This window comes from Oreochromis aureus, linkage group 18 (genome assembly GCF_013358895.1).
Source record: "Oreochromis aureus strain Israel breed Guangdong linkage group 18, ZZ_aureus, whole genome shotgun sequence".
Taxonomy (NCBI): Eukaryota; Metazoa; Chordata; class Actinopteri; order Cichliformes; family Cichlidae; genus Oreochromis; species Oreochromis aureus.
Genome location: NC_052959.1, coordinates 25465541 through 25488825, shown reverse-complemented (window position 1 = coordinate 25488825; position 23285 = coordinate 25465541). Strand labels below are relative to the sequence as shown.

Genomic DNA, 23285 nt, shown 5'->3' with positions numbered 1-23285 from the left:
CTATTTGATTTTTTACGGTGTTTGATCAGTTTGAGCCAACCTCACATCCATACTTAACTAATATTGTTAATTTGAAACCCACTGATTGGAACACCGATGCCATTTTTCCCATACTCCCCAAAGAGACTTTCAGCAGAAATGGGTTTTAGAAAGCATGACACACACAGTGGTTATAATATTTGTGATTTTTATTTACAGAGCTGTTTCCAAGCTGCTGCAGCCGCTGTCTCTTTTTCTCTTGTTTGCCCACTTTCCTCGCACTGCTGCTCCAACTCAGCTCTCTTCCTCTTCCAGGTCCCAATGTGCTACTGAAATAGAGGAGGCATGATTAGACGATCGTTGGCCAACCCTTCCCCTGCAGCTGAGCTACACAACACACCTCACCACACTCTTATAAGAAGCCCAGATTTAAGACAAAGTAATGGCCAGAACAGAGCCACAGTAGGTATCTTTTCTGGAGAAATCCATTTCCCAAGGCTGGCTATTCAATATTTCATGATCAGTGGATCACTTTTAACAATATATCTGTATCCACTGTGTTAAATTCAATTCATATCTGTCTAACAGGTTATTTTCAATTAGTATTAGTTGGTATAGTTCTAAATAGGCTGGTTTGATTTGTGGTGTACCCCAGGGCTCTATTTTGGGTCCTATTCTGTTATCCCTCTTGGGTCCATATTAAAATGCATAGTAGTGCCCAATCACTTATATTTCAATTACACCCAGAATTTGCTCTCCCTCAGTGAGAATAAAACTAAAATCCTGGTCTTTAATGCTGCTTTAATCCCACTCGGGCAGCTCAATTCACAAAATTCCCCAAATCTCTCAGATCTCTGGCTTCAAGAACCCTGGTATAAGTTTATTTTCCACTCTGAAATTAGGTTTGTAGGTTGCATTCACTGGGAGACAGAAAAACAGCTTCATCACAGACACAGAATTTTCTAAAAGACTTTTCACCAAAAGCCTTGTTAAAAAAACCCTCTTGTCTACAAGTATAGTGTCTCAAGTGTTGTCTTAAAAAACATTCGTGTTGGGCTAAGACATGCCAGCATTTCATGGAGAAAGAAGGAAAAACTCCTGTTTACTGCTGAATCCAAGACAAAGTTGAATGGCAATAGGGTGAACCCAGTGTGAAGTCTGAAGTCACTGCTCTGAGCTTTGAATCCACTCCTCCTAGACCAAGGAAGAGTAGCAGTCTACTCTTCAGAGGCATCTTCGACCCTCTGGTTTGCATCTTTGTGAAGAATGATTCATACTGCAGCAGAAAAGTGAGTTCAAACACAGCTTTGAAGGTTATATGGACTCTAAAACATAGATGTAGTCACTGTGACACTTCCCACCAAGGACATTGGTTGCTTATATGATAGCCACTTATCAGAGCTAACGTCATACTGTATGAAAAAAGATTGAAAAAAGGAGATTGAAATCATACTCTTTTTGCAAAAATGTCTCCTGAGGTGTTGAAACAAGTGAGAAGTGGAGTCATCTTGTCACAGACTTCTATGCAGCCAGACTTCTTTTTGCAGCCACGGGACATTTCCCCCCGCTGGCCATTAAAAAGAATGCAAGGTTGAGGTTTCTCTTTTCAGACTCCGAGCCTATATGTTAATTTCTTATATACTTATTCTAAGCCTTTAAGACCAAAGATTTTCCTGTAACTGGCGACCAACTTTTGGAGCCATGGGAAGACAGTGAAAGAGAAATGACATCTCTGGGGATTTTTCAGAACATTTCAAGATCCTGCTGGGATAAAATGGATTTTCAGGTTTGAACAAATGTGGAGAACATGCAGCTTGACTATGTGTATGTATGTAATATAAAACAGAGGAATTCCTCCTTAGTAGTATTAGAAATTTAAACCCCCACTGTAGTTGCTGAGGTATGCTTTGACATCACTTATATCTGCAATTATTATTGCTACAATAGTACTTACAGACTTGTCTCCATCAGCTGAGAGCCTCTATCAGTGTCTTTGTGTCTGTGTCTGTCAGCACAGGAGGAGGATTTCAGGGGGCAGAGAGGGCATCATCACTCAGGCATCTTCTTACTGGGTTCACTGCACCGAACTGAAGCCTGGGAACCAGGCCAACGCCGACTGTTCTCATCAAGCAAATGGATACGGGTTCTGTGAAACTGAAATCAGAGCCATACTTCGCAGCATGGTGTCCAGTATTTTTAGACAATAGCTCTGGGAGAAAAAACTGCACTGGCTTCTCTTTTCTTTTCACAGTTTTAGATCTTTTCCTCGCTGATGAGAGAAAAGTACTTAAATGAACCTCAGGGCAATGCTTCCTTCAAGCAGTCTAAATCTGTTATGACTATTAGGCTGTCCGCCTTTCTCTCTGTTACCCTCTATTTTTACACATTTATACGATTTTAACTTTTTGTCCTCAGGTACTTTTTTCCCCACACCTTTTTATCACAAGCTTCTGTGGGAACACTTCAGATGCGATGTCTTTTTTTTTCTCTCTGCAGGCAGTTTTTGTTATCAGACGCAAGAGAAGCTTGTCTAAAATGGCAAGTTTCAACTCATTCTATTGAAATGTGTGCAAACATTATTCTGAAGCATTAAAAAAATTCTGAAAAAAATCTTCTCACATTGTCACTTTTAAAAAAGCTGTTTGTTTTAATTGTGTGCTGAAGGCACACAATTTCTCATTGGTGAAAAACTATTAGATGAATTGTCATGACATATTGAGGATGAATACGAAGGACTTTACTTAAGTGGATCACTTTTTGTTTTTTGTTTGTTAATTGATTGAGTTAAATACTGAATAAATTACTATATAGATTAGTCATGAATAGTGGATATAGTCCAAGTTCTTATAGGATTTTTGGGGAATTAGTGTTTCTCTCCCACAGGCCGAAGATATTGTTTAGGTTATGGTTAACTAACTGGTGATTAACTGTTGATTCCAAATTGCCCACAGGTTTGAACACTTGGTGACTTGTCCAGGGTGTGCCCCGTCACTTAGCCTATGGCAGCAGGGATAGGCCCGAGTGGAACAAGTGGAAAAAAATTGATTCAAATTCAAATTTTATTTGTCACACACACAACCATACACAGCACGACATGTGGTGAAATGCTCATTGCTGTGCAATGCCCGACCATTGCATGAAAGTAAGAATGACAGTAAGATTTACAGATGACTACAAAATTTACAGATTTTAACTTTGAAATTTACAGTAAAAAGAATGTGCAAATAACAATTTATGAAATAAATTATGAAAGAAAAAAAAGGTAAATTATAAGAAGTGTGCAATTAAACAGGGTGTGTGCGGTGATGTGTGTGAGAGTCCAGTCCTACACCTGGTTCAGGGCCCGAAGTGCCCGATGAGAAGAAGCTTCTCCTCATTATGTTTCTAACAGTAATGTTTAAAACCGTTTGTGAGGGACCAAGCAGCAAAGGCATAGAGGACACAGGAAAAATGTCTTCAAAATGGGCTTTTTAAAATTTTAACCGCCCCAAAAAAGTTAAAGCAGACAAAGTTCAAAATATAATTAGCGGGCAAATAAAAGAGGTCAACTAAACATAGCTCTACTCAAACAGTAACTTCCAGAAAATTAACCAAACAAAGCAGACACAACTTAACTCACAAACTGACCTAAACACAAGGATACAGGAGGGTAACAAAGATACAGGGGAAACAAAAACAAACACTAATACTAACTAAGCACAAAATAACATAACTAAACCTAAAACACCCCCGTTTCTGACAAGCACTTGGTTGGTCCTGCCAAGCAGGCATTGTGGTTTCAAAGTCCTCAGCCCTTGGCCACGCCTTTTGCCCAGACAGGAAACAGCCACCTCCCCAAACCAGGTAACTCAAAGAAAGAGAAACATAATTAGTAACAGAAAACTTCCCAATGCTATTATAGGTGCACTTCAAAATATCACTGTTTGGTTTAACTAAAGACATTAATTGATTATATTGCTTGAAATTACTGCAAACCAAACAGAAGTGAATGTATGGACTGATTTTATCCATGTGTGGCTGATGCCATCACATTGTTGTTACCTGTTACTTCAGTTGCTTAGTAATCATTTGGGTTTAAGTGGGATTCATCCATCAACTGGTACATCTTGTTTTGAGCTCACACATAACTGAGAGAAGCATAACAAGATCTCTGACATTTCTAATAGTTGGGTGAAACCAGTGGAAAGTAATTCTCAGTCTTTTGCTATGGTGGGATTCTCACTCATTTGTGTTTTTCTATTTTCTATGAAAAATCTGCAATTTTCCACTTGAGGGGTGGCATATGGAGCAAAAGAAAGTGACATGTTAATCTGGAGAAGACCTGCGATTAAATTCTTTTGAGTGGCTGTTTTTTTTTCACAGCCACTCAATAAAAGTTTCTCAGTGTTGACTTTCAAAAACTAGAGCAAATCAAAATGTAGGACATTGTTTCAATATTTGGGGCAGAAGGACAAGGGATAAATGTGCTGTGCAGTCCCACCTGGTCCCCCTAGTTAGGAAAGGAGAGTGTTTACTGTCAGCTTGTTAAAGGTTGACTTAACCCCATTTCTGAGCCCAAGAGTCTGCTGCACTAGATGAGGTTCTTTCCCTTTTCGTTGTACATGTACAATGACAATAAAGGGCTATTCTACTTTATTCTAGTGTTGTGTTCCTGTTTTTTTTTTTTTTAATATTCATATGTAAGACGTGTTTTTTAAAAACTTCGGGTGTATTATGGTTTTTAGGACACAAAATATTGTAACACTTCATTCTCGGATCTATTTCAGTGTTGACTGAAACCTGGGATCACAACTTTTTCAACATATCAGTCACTGACAGCATATTGTAGATGTGGTTATATCAGATGTTCTATTGGCTGGTCTTCTTCCTACCATAGTGTTGTATTTGTCTCTGCTAGGCACTCTTAACATGTATTCTTATTTAGAACAATTTAACCTTCATCTTCCATGTGCTTAGCAGGCACCCTCATCGCCATAGTATTTATGTGGGGACTAACAATATCAGTCACTTAGCAATTGTAGATGTGGTTATATTTAACCTTCTTCCTTCCATGTGTTTGCACAATATCTCTGTCTTCAGAGAAAACAAGGTATGTAATGGCAGCTATTTAACTAACTTAATATTAATAATCTAACAGTATTAAGCTCCTAAACTCAGTTTTATTTTATTGGAGTTGTAAAATATTGGAACCATTTTTAACTTTAATCCATGCCTGGTGGTTGTTTGCTTTTAAAAACTGAAGGAGCATTTGGACGCAGTGATAACTAATGTCAGACAAGCGGCTTGTGCTGCATGGTTTCTTCTTTGAACAGCACTCTGTGAGCATTTGGGAGCTGATATCTATTGATGTAGTTTGGCTGTTTTCCCCCATATTCTTGCTTGAGACAGGATTTCAGTTGATCTCCTTTGTCATATTATTTATTTCACAGTGTTGCAAACATTTTTAATAGGGTGGCCCTTATCTGCAGGGAGGCCAACTTCTGGACTTTTATCACAATGCCCTGCTGTTGAAACAAAAATAATGTTTAGTATTTTCTTGCTGTAATGCCTTCAGTGAAAAATTTATCATCTGGATGGTTGAATTATCTTGAGTTTTAGAAATAAAAATAACAGATTTACTGGAGCAAACCTTTGTACTGATATGCATGGTCCTCAGAGGAAGAATCCTCCCGATTTCTGTTTCCCAAAACGTTCAGAGTGGAAAATCTCTACAGCTGTTTGATAGTTTGGCTTGCAGATATTCCTGTTTAGTGCAATAACTCTGTCATCATAAAGCTTTCTTCTACATCCATCATCAGGCAAAAATGCAATGGAGCAGTTCACATCTGTAAAACAAAAATCTTTGAACAGCAAACGTTGGCATGCCAGCACACTAAGAAGATGAATATTTTGGTTTTATTAACTTGTTAGTGTTAATGTCAGCATCATGTTATAGCTTTCTAGAGCTGCTAGCAAGGGGGAAGACTTTAAGCTGTGTCCTAAATCCATACCACAGACTAAATCCATGTAGGATTTTAACATGTTGTGTGCCCACGCTGGAACACTACCAACATAACACACAATGCCATCAGTACACAAGCGAGAAACCCTGGAGTTTTATCGCTGCTGTGGGTGGATATGTAAATATGATTTGATGTGAGGATTTTTTTTGGCCATGGCACAGTATACTAAGTAAATATGTACATGCATTTGTTTCGTACACATCAGGCTTACGGAAGTGGGACAAAACACTTTGTTTCTATATCGGGAGGTCAAGTGGAAATTCACGTGCTGCTAGTTGAAGGTGAAGCTGTCGGTCATTTGAGCCGCTGTACAAAGCAGAGACAGCCATTTAAGACAGTCTCTAACTTGAAGGTGTTTTGCTACCTTCCTCTGCTTCCTTGAGACTGATAGGTGCTTATCACATCCTAAAAGGTGACAGAGTATGATCCGTAGTCCCTTAATCATCCAGAGGTAATTTCAGATGCAGATGACCTTGACTTTCTCTTTCAGTGGCACGCACACACTACTCTGAGAATTTTAATCCATGATGTTGCACTTCCAGCGTTTGACGGTTACTTTTTTCACGCTCTGTTTGAAAAGCTTTAAAAGAGAAGAGATGGAGGCGGCGAGAAAGAAGGAGATTTGGTGATATCCCCGATAGAGCTATTGATTTGTGGAGAGGACCTGCTTCACACCTGCCGAAAATAACTGAGAAGTTTAATCAATGCTGTAGAACCTAATCAAAAGAAGTGAGGTGTACCAGCAGGCTGTGGTTACCCACTCAGAGGGTTTTATAGGTGTGGGTATGTGCTTCTTTTCTATCAGCAAGTGTCTGTACCTCGTGAATTCATGCTTGTTTGTGCTTCAGTAATTGCAGCTGGTGTATATCAAATATTTTTTGTTAAAAAAAAAAGAGAACCTGAGATTGGTTTCTTTCATTTGCAAACAAGACTGACATCTTGGAAAATTTCTGTTTACTCAAGGTGTCATGTCATCTGGCAGGGAGGCAGGCTGCAGCTGAACTCAATTACAGCCTCCCATACAGGCAGGAGGAACACAAAGGCAGCATCAGAATAGCGTGATGGCAAAGACAGACAGGATGTTTGCCAAGTTTCTATCACTTTCTCTGATATTTCCAAGAGTTTCTGTGAAAGAACATAAAAATCAATGTCTCAAACCAAATCAGCTCTCCAAATATGTGCTGTCAAAGAAGGTTAAATTGAAATTTGATGGTTGTGTGGCCGCAACTTGTGTTTGTGTCCTTGGCTTTTTAAAACGAGGTTTCTACAATGTATTTAATCCTTCTCTCATGAAGGAATGTGACACATTGGCAAGACAGGATTTCATTCAAGTAACAGTTTGAGATCACCTCTAAGCAAACTCTTTGAAAGGAGACAACTTTATTTGCATTGGTATTTTCAGAAGGTAGTTAACATTGACCGTACTGTGTTCATACATAAAAAGTGTGTTTTTCTCATATGGGCTGATATGTTGTCTCATCAGCATGTACACAGTTTGGTCATTATGCTAAATAAAACATTTGTATTAAAATAAATAACAGCTTAACAATATGAATGGTACGTTTAAAAAATAATCTCTTATAACATTAATTTCAGAATATCTTTGTATTTATTTTACCCTCTTCTGCTTTGATGGCAGCAGCATATGATTCAAACCTGATCATCCATAATGTCTTTGAATGGTGTGAAAATGCCTCAAAGAGGATCTTTTTGAGTTGTCTGTATGTAAAAAGATTAACATAGCTCCTGATTCTGAAAGAAGCCAGTGCAGAATTGCCTTAAACCTGTATTGCCCCTAAAGGCCAGCAGGGGGCGACTTCTTTGGCTGCAAAAAGAAGATGAATAGAAGTCTATGGGAAAATCATAGTAGAGGGTAAATGGACTGATTCTTAAATAATTAACTTTTCTGCTCTACTTGAGCACTTTATACAGCAAGACTCAATCACGCATAAACAATCACATTCACACAAACATTTTTTGTACATTTAAGTGATTTTATCTAACATTCACACAGACTCACAGACTGATCTTGACCTTTAACACCTACCTTCTGCCTGCACAACAGGACTTCACTAACCAGTGTGTGATGTCACAATGCCCATCTTTAATATACAGTTTATGGATGGAAAACTGCTTAGCTTTCATAGACTTAAGTAGGTTTAAGTTCAGGTGACTGGAGGAAAATCCACAACAGTTTTCTCTCTGTGGTCTTCATGTAGTTCTTTTAAATCCAGATACTTCATTATTTATATAAAAATATAATTTTTCGCTGTAGTCTTTCAGACCCCAGTGTATATAGTTTTTTTTTTTTTTTTAGCATTTTAAATTTTTTTGTCATATTCCAGTCTTAAAGATAAAGGTCAGATTCTCCATAGTTTATTTTGCCGTCAGCTGCCATCGATTGGTCCTCAGTTGGAGGGTTTGGCTGCAGCCATTTCTGTTTAGTGACTTTCTTCCTTGTAGCAAAGCATTTCAAATACCTAAACTCTTCAGCCATGTCCATCTCTGTGATTTTGTATGAATCAAATGCGACAAAGAAGCAGCCTCATTCCAAAAATATTCATTCTTCAGCGATCTCTTGGCAATGTGTAATAATGAAAGAAAATGTGAAAATGGCAAGCCCTTCATCCATCCATGTTCATGAATACCACTATTTTGGAGTTACATGATAAATTTATGAGGTGCCATCAAAAATTTCCACCACTGCACCTATAAAAAGCAAAAAGCTCATTTAAATTCAGCCTTTTTCTTTGAAGTCCTCCCTTTCAGCAGCCATACACTGCTCCTGCCACATTTGCTCGGCTCCCTGGAAGTGCCATTCTGATCACTTGCTGGTGCACATTTGCAATATCACTGTCAAAGAGGCCACCTTTTAACTTGCATTTCATATTGGATAAGCACACAAAGTTGCATTCATCCAAAAGTGGTGAGTAGCACACTGGTGCTCCAGAATCGCTTTTATTAAATTCCCTGTGTTGGAGCAAAAACTGTTCCACAAGAAGCACAAACTGTTCTGGGATCAGCAGTACAAACACAGCTGTTGACTCTGAGTGAGAAAAGTTTTGGTAACTGATGGTTGGCTTGAAAACCTTTAAATTTTTTATTTTCTGATTCCATCCGTCCATCCTCTTTCACAATCCTGTACAGGGTCACAGTTAGGCTGCACCCTATCCCAGCTGCCATGGGGTGAGAGGTGGGTTACACCCCAGACAGGCTGCCAGTATATTACTGGGCTAATACAGAGAGACAGATGGCCACACTCACACCTATACGGCCAATTTAAAATCACCAGTTAACCTAAAGTGCATACCTCTGGACTGTCGGGGGAAACCAGGGTATCCATAACAAACACAAGGACAAGATAAAACATGGAAACTCTGCATAGAAAAGCCGCAGGTTGCTGGTTGTGTTTTCTGTTTTGGCTATCTGTTTTACTGGTAATAATATGATTCTCTTGTTTCTTTCTCCAGACTGTTTAAATAAAGAGTAACTTGTGCAGCCCTGTAATAAATTCTAATAACACAGAACTACAATAAAAAGGCTAATAGAGACAAAAAGAAGGCTTAATAAAACAGTAAGACTTTATGAATATTATGGGAATATTTTGCTACCTTATTGATGATTAAAAATAAGGTAATCAAACACACTAATGACCTCACGCAGTGGTAGTCCACTGGCTCAGTGGTTATCCTCGTCCCCTCATGACCTCGTTCGAGCTCATCAGTTACCTGTGTGCATGCTGTGTGGTATTTGCATGTTCTCACTGACATTACCAGCAGCGTCACTGTAATTTTCCTGCTGTGTAACAGACTCTTAAGGTATCCTGAGGCAGCCTCGAGTCCTTGTGTTACCTCAAACGGCATCTGTTTGCTGGAATTTCACAACAACAACAAAAAGCTAAGATACAAGTGGAAAAATGACAAAATCTAATTTGGCTCACTTCTCAATATTTCAATATTTGGGGATTTAATTTAGAAACTTTCACAACTTCAGCACTGATTACAGCTCTTGGAGGTAATTGATCAATTTTCTTCAAGGCCACAGTTTTGCATTCAGGTGAAATCAGCACTTAAAAAAAATATATGTGCAAGTTTGACTTTATCTACCGACCAGAACAAACAACAAAAATGTTCTCACATAGGTTTTTGTAATTATAAAAGAAAAACAAATCAAACAGAGCTGCGAGCTTAAAAACAAACTATTTTCTCTCAGCATTACTGATATAGCCATACAATAAGTGTGTGTCTGTCTTACATAATTAAGTCCACTTTAATTACTCTCCAAGAAACTGCCTGATAAACAACACCCAGTAAAAATACAGGGAGAGAAAACAACCACAATGGTGATTTAAGTTTTTAACTATTTGCTACATTTTTATTGTTGCTGTGAATTTGATTTTATGAGTCAATCCGGTGGGCTGGTTGACTCTGGCTCCAGTCTATTCCCAAAACACCAAAGAGCTAAATAACATCTGCATCATGCAGCGAGGTGAAATGAAACTTGGCAGCAGTGTGGCTGCATCCCCAAAGACTTATTACAGTCAGAGGACACACTTGAAAAATTAAATTATTCTACATTTTCCTGACACTTCTTACAAAAGGCGGTGCTGGCCCAAAGAGCCCGCTGGGAGAACGACTACACTGGAAAATGTCAAATCTCTGGCAAATGGAAGGAGATGTCACCACAGCACAGCAGGATTATCTAGACTTGCATGATTTTCATTTCAATAATTCTTTCTACAAATTGATCTTGTTTCCATAATGTAATGACCTGCTCCTGCAACTTCTGTTCTTGTTTTCTCACACTGCAATAACTTCACAACAAACTGATCTCATTCCCACAGGAAAATATCTTATCCTCCCAAGATTAAAATGTGCTATCTTTGGAACGGCGATCGTGTTCCAGCATGACTTGCTGTAAGAACAACATATGGATGTTGTTCTTACAAGATAACATGTTCCCAGAGGTTAATCTTGATCTGACAAGATAAAAAGAAAGCATCTTTTGGAACACTGATTTTCTCCCAACACGACTTCTTCTCCACATTAAACTGCACTTGATACTCTCTTTGTACAACTCAGAATCCTGCTTCCAGAAAAGAGCTTGTTGATTTGAGTCAGAAACTTTTTTTTTTCATGCTTCTCCCCATATAGTGTGTTTCCTCTGAAGTATTACATAAAAACATAAAAAGAGTTTATAGTTTATAGCCCTTGTTTCAGTGTAGCTTCTTCCCAAAGTTAATTTAAAAATTATAAGCTCCCAAAAATGTAACAGTAGGGCTGATGGATATTTCCACACAAATTACATCTATAAATGTCCTGTAGTGAAAGAAATACACATATAGCCTTAACTTTTTACCTCCCCAACTGTTGTCAACCTGCCCTCTGTGTAAATTGAAGCCTTAAGTCTGGTGGCAGTACTTCCATTTTTACTGTGTTTTTAACGTTATTTGAGTAAAGGCACACAAGTATAATCAGGAATATGTACTGAAAATACTACAAGTACAAAAATCTACTACATTTAAGTACATCTGATTATGTGTTAGTAGAAGAAAAACCACCAATATAAAATATTTCATCCTGACCAACTGTATAACAGTCTGGTACGGGAACTGCTCTGCCTCGGACCGGAAGGCGTTGCAGAGGGTCGTGAAAACTGCCCAGTGCATCGCCAGAGCACCACTTCCTGCCATAAAGGACATCTACAGGAAGCGGTGTCTGAAAAGGGCTGGGAAAATCATCAAAGACCCCAGTCACCCATCACATGGACTCTTCACCCTCCTGCCCTCTGGGAGAAGCTACAGGAGCCTCCGGACTAAGACCACCAGGTACCGGAACAGCTTCTTCCCCACAGCTGTCAGACTCCTGAACTCTGCCTCCTGACATCTGACCCACGTTAAACTCATGGACTGAACATACACACACCCACAACCACCTACACACACACACAATGGACAACCGTACCCTCAAACACACAATAATAACATGGACTGAACCACCACTCACAACCACTAGCACTTTATATAGCCTCTGTAGAAATTATCCACATATCTCACTTATCTTAACTGCACTACTGTATAGTTCTGTGTAAATAATCATTCTCTACATACAATAATTTTTAATCCTACAACTGTTTATAACTTGCATAGTTCACATTTCTGTATAACTGTATATCTCATATTTCTGTATAGTTTTTTTCATATTTATATCCTGTTCATAGCCTGTACATAGCTTGTACTCACTACAGCCTGTACATACTTATAGTTATTCATATTCATAACATACTTCATACCGTTACATTATAACATACCATAATAGACCCATTTCTGTAATATACTTACATATCTATATTATTGCTAATATATATTGTAATATATCTATATCACTAAAGCACTTCTGGATGGATGCAAACTGCATTTCAACCCTGTACCTGTGACATGTGCAATGACAATAAAGTTGAATTCTATTCTATTCTATTCTATTCTATTCTATATTTGTTGATGAATGTCATCTGTCAACAAGTTCATTAGGGGTTCAAATGTTGTAGTTTTTTTTTTATAGTTTTCAATATTGAGCCAGTCAGTGACAAAGTTAGGATTATACTCGAGCAGTATGAATGTGCATGTGGGCACACATGAACACCACAGAAGTATATGTGTTTTTATGCTGCTGTCTCATCGGCTTGTATTCTGCTGCTTGAAAACTTATTGCCAGCATGGCTGTTGCCATTTTTCTTTGCTTTAAAAATTTATGTGACTTTATTTGGATGACAAGGTAGACCCAGGAAAGTATCAGCACTGGCCAGCTGGCTTGGTTAGCAAGGTGCACCTGTGTGTCGGTACAACTGGACACTAAATAAGGTCAAATGGTATAAACCCTCTCACTGAGTAATTGTGCTCATGAATGAACCTCTAATGCAATTTAAATGTGTAAATTATATAAAAAAGAAAGTTCACAGGATTGATAGGAGTGGAAATGAGTACATGAGGGGGGCAGCTTAGATTGAGCGGTTTGAGACAAAGTTGAAGAGGAAAGGCTGAGATGGTTTGGACATGTGCAGAAGAGGGATGGTGGGTGTAATGAAGTTAGAGCTGCCAGGCAGGAGGAAAAGACGAAGACCCAGAGAAAGTTCATGGACGCAGAGGATTTGTGTGACAGAAGATGTTAGGGATGGGGAAGGAAGGAGATAATCTGCTGTGGTGACTCCTAAATGGGTTTAAAAATGGAAAAAATAAACACTGTGCGGCTGTGTTGAAGGGGGTCTGTCTCAATTTTTAAGCAGTTGTACGTACAGTGTAGGAAATAATTATTTGGATGTAAGGAGCATGGAGGACTGTGCCGATGTCTGTACACAGTGGGGGAATCCCCTGTTAAATTTGTATTGAACAGTCTCTAATTTTTTATAGTAGTTTCATTTTAGCAGAGAGAGAAAGAATATCAACCAAAAATCCAGAAAAAATTGATTACATAAAAGATATAAGTCGCTTTGTATGTCATTGAGTCAAATAACCCAACCGGAATTCCTAGACTGGCTATGTGTCATACAGTTAGTCCAGAGGTTCCCAAACTGGGGGGCGCATTGCAGGGGGGCGCGGTATGAATTTAAAAAAAAAAGAAAGGAAAAAAAGAACGCTTGGACAGGTTTTTGACGGGGCTCCCACACAAACACAAAGCAGGAGATGAAGCATCGCCAAATATGTTTCCAAACCAACTTCCTTCCAAGCCAAAGACTAGAAAATCTGGTGAAGCATGTCTTCCCTTTGGCTTCACCTGCACAAGTGCCAAGGTAGGTCTCCCCTGCAGAATTGGTTTTCCCTGCGTCGGGAGCAGCGCTGGGCTCTCCCAATCACGGACAAAACAGTATCCCACATTCTTCATTTTTAGTTCACAGTAAGTTAGTAATAACTAACTACTCCTGACATTTTGAAGATGTTAGCTCTTTATACAGTAAAGTTACAGTGGGATACAAATAATATCAGGCTGATCCTGCCACGATTTGTTCCCCCTGTTCAAATCACGGACAAACAGTATCCCACAGTCGTTTATGTGGGATACTGAGAGATACTGTGGGATACAGAGAGGCATTTTTTGAAAAATGTATTGACAGCAATGTTGAATATTATTACACAGGAAAAAAAAACAACTACACGTAAAATAATTACACCGTGACGCCTCTGCCTTTCTAAATGGAGGGACAGTAACTGCGTGTGTATATGTAAGAGTGTAAAACCTGAAGATAGTCAGATTGACAGTAACAGTATTTTGTCTCTATCCGCCATTGTAGAAATTTATCTCATGTAAACAACGTGGCACAGCGTGGCGTGAAAAAAGGCAGATACCTTTGATGTTGCGTGACGAACTCTGTATTCCCCATCCACACGTAAACGCAAAAACTGAGTTTTAAAAAATCTCCGTTTTCGGTGATTCGAAACGCCGTTTACGTGTGGACGAAAGGTCCAAACGCATAGAAACAGCTGCGTTTTTAAAAATACCGGTGTAGGTGTAGACGTAGAGTTTATTACACTACTGTAATAAATTACAGTAGTGTATTTTATTACTATCTGTAATTTATTGCAGTTTACTTGTATTTGTTTAATTGTTTACTAAAGGTTTGAGGTGTGAAATGAACTGCATGGGAGTTTGAAAACAAAATATGGGTGTGTGTGGCTGGGATGGATGTGTGTGTGTGTGTGTGTGTGTGGGGGCTGCGAAGATTTTCTTGTAAAACAAAGGGGGGCCTAGCAAAGAAAGTTTGGGAACCACTGAGTTAGTCAATTATAGATACTCTTACTGATTGCAACTTACTTTGTGTATAAAGCACACATGTCCTCACAATGATTTTTTCCCCTCCACCATCATGGGAAAGACCAAAGAGCTGTCAAAGGAAATCAGGAAGCAGACCGTTGACCTGCTCAAAGCTGGAATGGACTACAAGACCATCAGCAAGAAGCTTGGTGAGAAAATGACAAATATTGGTGTGATTATTTGGAAATGAAAGAAATAAAAATGACCACCGATTGCCCTCAGTCTGGAGCTCCATGCAAGATCTTGCCTCATGGGATTAGAATGATCGTGAGAAAGGTGGTGGATCAGCCCAAAACTGGGAGGTAAAGCACAATGCAGGGTCCACAAGGTCCCTCTGCTCAAGAAGGAACATGTACAGGACCATCTTAAGTTTGCCAGAGACTCAGAGAAAGCTTGGGAGAAACTGCTGTGGTCAGATGAAACCAAAAACATTATGCTTTGCAGCTGTTTTTATATTAAGGGTTCAAAATCCTGAACAAGGGCCTCCTTCTCTCACCCAGAACACTGAAGATGACTCACGGATGGGTCTTCAAGCATAAGAATGACCCAAAACCAAGGTAACAAAGGAGTGGCTGAAGAAAAATGTACCTCACTGTGCACTGACATCCACACGCTTCTTATATCCTAGAATGAAACTTACATCACTATGACCTGTGCAGACCATTGTGACATGGAAAGCAAACCACAAGTGAATTAGCACATGTGAGATCCTTAAATGATTGAAAGCATACTCAGTTACCTATAGCTTTGGTTAACCTTCTAAGATCCACCGTTAATGAGACAAATGGACTTTAAACCTCTTTCTAATACTGTAGGGTCTTTATATTATAAAGTGTCTTTAGGTGGCTGTGACTGTGAATTGGTTTTATATCAGTAAAACTGAACCAAAATGATATGAATGGAATTGAATTAACATTGACTTCGTCATGTTCTGAATTCTCACATTGGTGCACCGTGTTATCATTCTGCCTCTTTCTGCCTGACTTATGATTCAATTTTAATTTTGTTTGTCTTGGCACTTGTAAAATCACATGTTGACTTTTACAATTTACCAGTTTAGAACTTTTTGAATTTCAAGGACTACTGAAGTATATTGTCTGATTAGATTAGTGTGCCTCAAAGGTAAACAACACCCAGTATTGGTATCAGATAACTCTTTTGTTAAAAAATAAAGATGAAGATTGGCATCCTGTTAATAAACACAGAATATAAATAGTTGTCTATACGTATTTTTACTCTGATTTTGTACAGTAATAGTTACTTGTTCTCTGGGTTCCTACGCCTACATTTTGACTTTAATGAATTCAGAAGAGGAAAACAGAGAAAGAGATGAGAAAAAATGAAATATCAGTGAATATGACTGACAGCACTTTTTTCTATAGATTAGATATAATTCAGGACCACATCATACCAACAAGTGCATGAAAGTAGTAACTGTTTCATGGTAAAGTTACTTATAAACACTTTGCATAATGTTCAGATCAAACATGTGTAAAAGTCTAATTGTGCAGACAGTTCTGAACATGAGCAGAAATCTTGCTGAAACATATCGGATCTATTAAGTCCAGCAGTAAATTTAAATTCAATTTATCATTGACTGCATAGTTATATCAGGTTAAGCTTGATATTAGCCAGACATTTTAAACTGTTGCGCTCGGCTCTCATATCTTAAAAGAAGACTAAAAAAGGCCTTTATTTGTCTTGACTCTAATATAATAATAATAATAATAATAATAATAATAATGATAATGATAAGAATTTCAGACTACCTGGGAGCCTCACTGCATTATCTTTTAAACAGTTAAATGAAATGCAAGAAAGGGATATTAAATAAAAAACAAAACAACTCATCTCTGGTTGGAACAACACCCACCACATTTGATCTTTTATTGGATGTCTTAAGGTCTCAAACAGTGTACTAGTAATCATTCTATTACATGTATTTGATTATTCAAACAGTAGTAATAGCCATCCAGTACACTGTTTGAGCAACATATAGTTAGATTCACACTATACCTGTGGCAGTAACATTGTTTAAACCCAGCACTGTTCAAAAGTCTTGAGGCTTCTCGAAGGACATTCAAAGCTCTTCTTTGGATGCTGGCTACTTTTTGTTCTGTTCTCTATCAAAATGATCCCACACTGCTTCAATAATGTTGAGATCTGGTTTCCTAGGAAGCCAATCCATGACTAATAAAGTTTCTTTTACTGTTTTTTTTATCCAGCTTTACTTTTATTGGCAGTGTGTCTCGGTGTTTCATTGTCATGTTGAAAAACCAAAACATTGTCAATCAGAAGACTTTCAGACTGGATCAAAATCTAACGATGCTCTTCTACTTTCAGAATTCCATCAATTTTAACAAGATCTCCAAAACCATTGGCTGAAACGCAGCCACAGACCATGACAGAGCCTTCCCCGTGTTTTACAAATGGCTGTAGACACTGATGTACCTCCTGACATCCTCTGTGTACATATACAACAGTGTGAACTAAAAACTCCATGAGACCCGATGCCACGGCCACTCTCCCACTGAGACCATTTCTGATGAGGCTTCAACAGACACTATATGGATCAACTGGAGGGCCACATACATCTCTCTTGTCCTGTGTCAGGTCTTTACTTTTTCTCCTGGAGGACATGACAATCAAATACTCTTTATCTGCAGTAGATAATTTTTTAAGCCTGTCACTTCTTCTTTTACCCTCCACTTGTACACACTGTACACCATACTGAGGTAGAAATGCAATTTGAAATGGATTCTTTCATTAAGGGGCTTAATTAAAAAACAAAAAACAAAAACCGCAAAAAAACAAGAAACAGTCCTCTGAAAAGGATCAGATGGACTGGACTAAAAACGAGTGAAAAAACAGCCCATGTTCCAAAAAAAAAAACTTTGGAGGACCATCGGAATGTCTGGAAAAATCCAAGACCACTTTGAAAAACGAGTCTGGCTCTTTGGAAGCAAATTATGAAGAAATGAGGGGCGGTACTTTTGTGCGGTACTGCATAACCCGTCTCTGCCTACACTCAACACACAACACCCTCTGTTATTATTGTTTCCCCTCGTCCTCATGTTCCTGATGTTGTAAAACGCCAGGGCATCAGCGGCGGTCACGTGACGCACACGGGGCGGGGCTACGCGTCTCAGCCGGCCAGTAGCAGCGCGGCGTCGTTGCAGGTCCCAGCAGCTCCATGGGAGGAAAAAAAAAAACAGAGAGAGGAGACGAATAACGGTACACTCCAACATTTATGGAGCCGATCCCCGCATACCACCGCACTGCACCCGCATCTCCTCCTGTGATGAGCACGTGAGGAAACGTGCTTGCAGACGGAGGTGCTGAGCGCGTTTAGGGGCTGAAGAAAACAGGCGGTCCACCATTGTCTGCGTGGAAATAAGAATGGCCTGGATGTGGAAGGTAAGAGGGGGTTTCTCTTACTCATAGTCTGCTGTCATTAAAGGAGGAAACGCACATAAGGAGGCTGAGACGTGGCCGGCTTTCCGCCAGTGTGCATTTTAGCAGATGTGCTCTAAAACGTGATCCGGGCAGCTGCATGTGGCAGTGGTGATGCTCGGCGGAGGTAATTAACCCTCCTCTGGTTCCTGTCTGCTGGGCTTTTTTGTGTGTGTTTTGGGGGGGCCTTGTGCAAATATGATGGAAGCAGATTCCTGTGTTTGAGTTTTGTTTTCAACCCATGTTTGTGTTTATTTAACAAACAAGCAAATAAATGAATATATAAATAAATAAGTGGCAGCATCAGCAGGCCAGCCAGCTGTGCACACAACATCCTTCCTGACATGTCCAGGTGTTCACATCACGTGAGCTGAGGGAAAGTTAACAAATCTCTGACGCCCTTCACAGGAAGCAGATTTCACTTCGTTTGAAACTTCTTTAATGGGACTACACACTGATTTCTCTTAATAAAGGATGACAGCAAGTATTGTCTTTATGATTTAAATAACTTCTTCTTGAAATGTAGGAATATCATGAAAAATATCGACCACTGCTTTCCAGAGTTCTTCCTAGTCCAGTGGTTCAAACTGCAGGGCATGGACAGTCTGCTGAAAATATACAGTAAAATTAAGATAAATGATTAATGATGTAAAGGAATGAATAAAAAACGGTAAGGTGTGGAGAAATAACCTTTTTTCAACTTCTGAAGTGGCGTATACCTGAGAAAGTTTGGCACCACAACATAGTGTCTGAAATCTGCTCAGCAGGTTAAAGCGTGCTTAGCTGACAGTGAAAATTTAGGGATTACGAGTTTCAGAAGCAAAGAGTGTTTTAAAATGTTGCTTAATTAATCTAACTAAACTAAACTAATTGGACTGATTTGTTTTCCCAAGTTATAATTTAGGCTTGAATTGTGAAGGTAGTGATAGTATGGGTAGCTTTTTTTCCTGTCAAGCCAACAGATATTTAGTTAAAATGATTATTGCTGAACTCTTAAAGATATTTTCAAGGTATGTGGTTTGTCAGTTAAGGTTTTTGTCTATCGATTGTCAGAAGAAAGTGGACATTTTTAATCACAGATAGACAACACTGAGCTCTCCAATCTGTCATTCATTTTCTTGTCCGATTCAGGGCTGTGAGGATGGTCGACCTTTTGCCCCATGACAGCTGAATAGGTCTCTGGACCATTGTTGGGCTTAATTTAGACTTCCTTTGATTCCATGTAGAGTATATGATGTAGCCTTTACAAATGGCCAATGCCGCTCCCAGCCATAATAACTGCATGGACGTCATCAAAGCGATGTGTAGTTAAATTTTTAGTGAAGTCTGTGTCATGTTACGATGTAGGATTTTAAAAAAGTTTTGTGGTTATGACATACCTACACTGCTGATTCAACTAGGGATTTAGCTATGCGTCATAGTAGATTTGGTGTAACCACAGATTGCCTATGGGCAATTTAGAATCAGCAGTTAACCTAACTAACCTAACCCACTCACTGCAGGTCTTTAGACTGTGGGAGGAATAGATAGAGTGTGTAGTTTGCACAAATACAAGACAAAAACCAAACAAACTGGAACTTGACCTAATATAACGATAAATAACTTCAATGATAAATCAATGATTAAAACTGCTGTTGTTGACAAGTTTTGTCTGACCAAACCCAGTTTCACTGAACCTAACCCAAGAAACCTACTGTTCATTTTCTGTTTATTTCTATGTGGTGTTTTGCTTTCATGGCTCTCCCATTCAAATAACTACAGGAAAACTATCATGATCCCACACAAGCACACACATGTATAATATGTAAACCACAGTCATTTTGCAGTCATACAATTTTACTGTCGATTTCAATCTCTGTTTGCTTTTATTACTTTTTTACCATGTTGTCTGCTCATCGCTGCCTTTGTTACCTGTTGAAGATCAGGCTCTGGATGCAGGGTTGGGGTCGGTGTGAACTTAACTTAAACATCACTCTGGGTTTTTTGCTAGCTTTGTGTTGGCATGCTGTCTGTGCAGATGATTGAAAACAGTTGGTATTGTGTGTTGTGCATCATAATGTAGCTGTTTCTGTCCTGGACACAGTTTGCACTTTATCATCACACTCTCGTCGTTTCGTGCAGTAACAAAAATGTTGATATCTGCACTCCTCAAAAGTTGCAGACCACACCAACAGTTTCCTCCTCCTTGCATGCGAAGTGAAATCAGCTGATTGTATCACAAGTGTGCACGAAGAAAATAGCATGGTTGAGTTTTTTTCTATTAACCACCCTACAGATAATTGCAGAATCTTTGCAAAGCAAGTTTTAAATATGACTTATGTTACTGTGTTGCCAGTGTTTATAAGTTATTTCATGCATGTTGTGCTTTAGAAACTATATATACATAGGTATGTGGGAAAAGCTGTAAAGACGTTACAGACAACATTTAGAACATTTAGACAATCTACAATATTCCGGTAGATTGTCAGACTTTTAAAAAATGCTCAGTTGGTAATAAAGGGCCCAAAGTGTACCAAGAACATATCCCCTCCAACATTACAACAGCATAGGCCTGAGCTGTTGATTCAAGGCAGGGTGGATCCACTCTTTGCTGATGTTTACACTAAATTCTTACCCAGTCAACCTAATATTGCAAAGGAAATTGATGCTTATCAGACCAGGGAACATTTTTAAAGTCTTGTTTTTTCTGAGCCAATGTGAATTGTCCCCTTAGTTTTCTGTTCTTCGCTGATAGTAGTGGAATGTGGTGTGGTGTTCTGCTGCTGTAGCCCATCTCCTTTCAGGTTTGAGATGCTCATCTGCATAACTTAGGTGCAATGAGTGGTTATTTGAGTTGCTGTTGCTGTCCTATCAGCTCAAAGTGTTTGGCCATTCTCCTCTGACTCTGACATCAAACAGGCATCCCAGCAGATCAACAGTTGATTAAATACTATGCAGCCTGTTAAGCACCAACACCCAACCCATCACTTAAGTGATCTGTCTTCCACATTTTGATACTGATTTGAACTTCAGCAGGAAATCTTACCTGAATGGATTGAGTTGCGATCATATGATTGGCTGGTAAGACATTTGTGTTATTGAGCAGCTGAATGGGGTACCCAACAATAGGCGTGAGTGAATTTTGTGTTGTAACTTGTGTGCTTAAAGCTTGATACAGGAGCTTCTTTGTGCGTTGTGCTTGATCATGAGGTTTTTGATGCTGTAAGAGTAGCTGAAGATATTGCGTTGTGCCTTTTAAGAGGATTTTACATGTTCATTTCCCTTTCTCTTAAAAAAGCGTACACAAAATCAGTTCATCAGCATTACCATAATGTGTTTTTGCCACATTTAATATATTATCCTTTTTATTCTTTGCTACAGTTGAAAGATGACTGACAGTATCCAAACACCCACGACCTCCTCTTCAGCTTCATCAAGAAACAATATGTCACTTCAAAAACTTTACTGTCACACCCGCATCTGCTCCGTTAGGCTGTTTTTGTTATGGGAGACAGCAGTTAATTTCACACTAGATTTGACACTGTAATATCAAAAACGGGGAAAAAAGAAAATATAATTACACGGTACAAGTTTCAGAGTGACTGAACGAAATGTAAACGAGAAGTGGACGCAAGTAAATGAGCTGTAACTTTAAATTAAATGATACCAGTGTTCTTGTTTCTTGTTAGCTGAGTTAAAAAGCAGCTTCGAATTATTCCGATGTAGATAGTGGCTATGAGGTACATAAATTCAAACCCACCTAATACAAACGTTTGTGTCTTTAATACTTCAATCGTATAATAATTTTTCTTTTTTTCTAATATACATACGCTGCTATAGTGATCATACAAAACATGGCCAAAGTTTAAATAATGAGATTAGTCTGTCTACAAGTACTAAGTACGTGCACTTGTAAGTACTAAGTAAATAATGTATCTACACAATAGTAGATGTCCTTAACATTATCAAATGAGATGCACACTCTGGCTGTGAGTGCAGAAACCTTTTGATTGTGAATGGCATCCAATCAGAATGAAGTTAGCGTAAATATAGAGAAGGTAAAAGCTTGCTTCAGGCATGATGCACTAAGTGTGTAGACCAAGTAGTGCTGGGCGATATATCGAGTTTTTTAAAAATATCGATATATTTTCATACGAGATATAAGATGTGACAATATCGTTTATATCGATATAGTCTATGTTACGTTATAACTATACTTGTGGAGCCGTAAGTTTGCCTCTTCCGTCCATTTTTTTATCTCTACGCTGTGTTACTCGGCCTCGCCTCCTTCAGTGAACAATTCTCCTCCTACCCCATAGCTTCACCAGCAGACAACGACAAGATGAACACTACAAATCTCCGTGTTACAGACAATGATCGGATTGCCCCCATGCGTGGGGCTGGGCGGGCGTCAATGTGTTAGCGAGCTAACACACGAGCTAACCACGCTAACGCCATGCACGCCTGAAATCCTTTCATTCTCTCAAAAGTTGACCGGTGTATGAATTCTGGTTGTGCTTGATGACCCGAACAGTTTTCATGTGCTAGACGGCTTCTGTCAAAAATGTTTCAAGTACGACTTTGGTGAGCTACGGAGCTGCACCGCTTGATGGATTGTCGAAGCATTACAGGCTACCGTAGTGCTGCCTCTAGTGATACCTACTGTGCTTCAACGTAATATTACCGAATTGTGTGTGTATAAGGACCATAAATGGCACCTGTTAAGAGACATGGTTAAGAGGATTTCAAACTGCAGGCTGTCAGTCATGCAGTAGAACTTGGGAGCAGCTGTGAAATCTGTCTCTTTGTTATTATGCTTAGCATCTTTTAGTTTACATTTTGACTGCACAATTGTGAGCTTTTTGTTATGCACAAAAACAACATTGTGTTCTTTTATTTATGGATCATTATTATTTAATGAAAGCTGATAATTTATTAGAGTAAATTTTTCATGTGCATCTACGCTGTATGTTAATAAAAGTGCCTGTTTGACATCTGGGACACAGCTTTGACTAAACTCTCTTTTTGTTCTTACCTTATGGCTTAAAGAAAATAAATATCGAGATAT

The 23285-nt window shown here is 38.9% G+C and overlaps 1 protein-coding gene across 1 annotated transcript in view; it reads left to right on the top strand.

Annotated features, from left to right (window-relative positions):
• Window positions 1-17817: 17817 nt before the first annotated feature.
• The window catches only part of st6galnac3 (ST6 (alpha-N-acetyl-neuraminyl-2,3-beta-galactosyl-1,3)-N-acetylgalactosaminide alpha-2,6-sialyltransferase 3), a 102910-nt gene continuing 97442 nt past the window's right edge, over window positions 17818-23285 (top strand). The window contains exon 1 of the mRNA XM_031731141.2: window positions 17818-18202. Within this exon, the coding sequence (XP_031587001.2) occupies window positions 18185-18202 (18 nt within the window). The 5' untranslated portion in view covers window positions 17818-18184. The remainder of the gene's footprint in view (window positions 18203-23285) is intronic.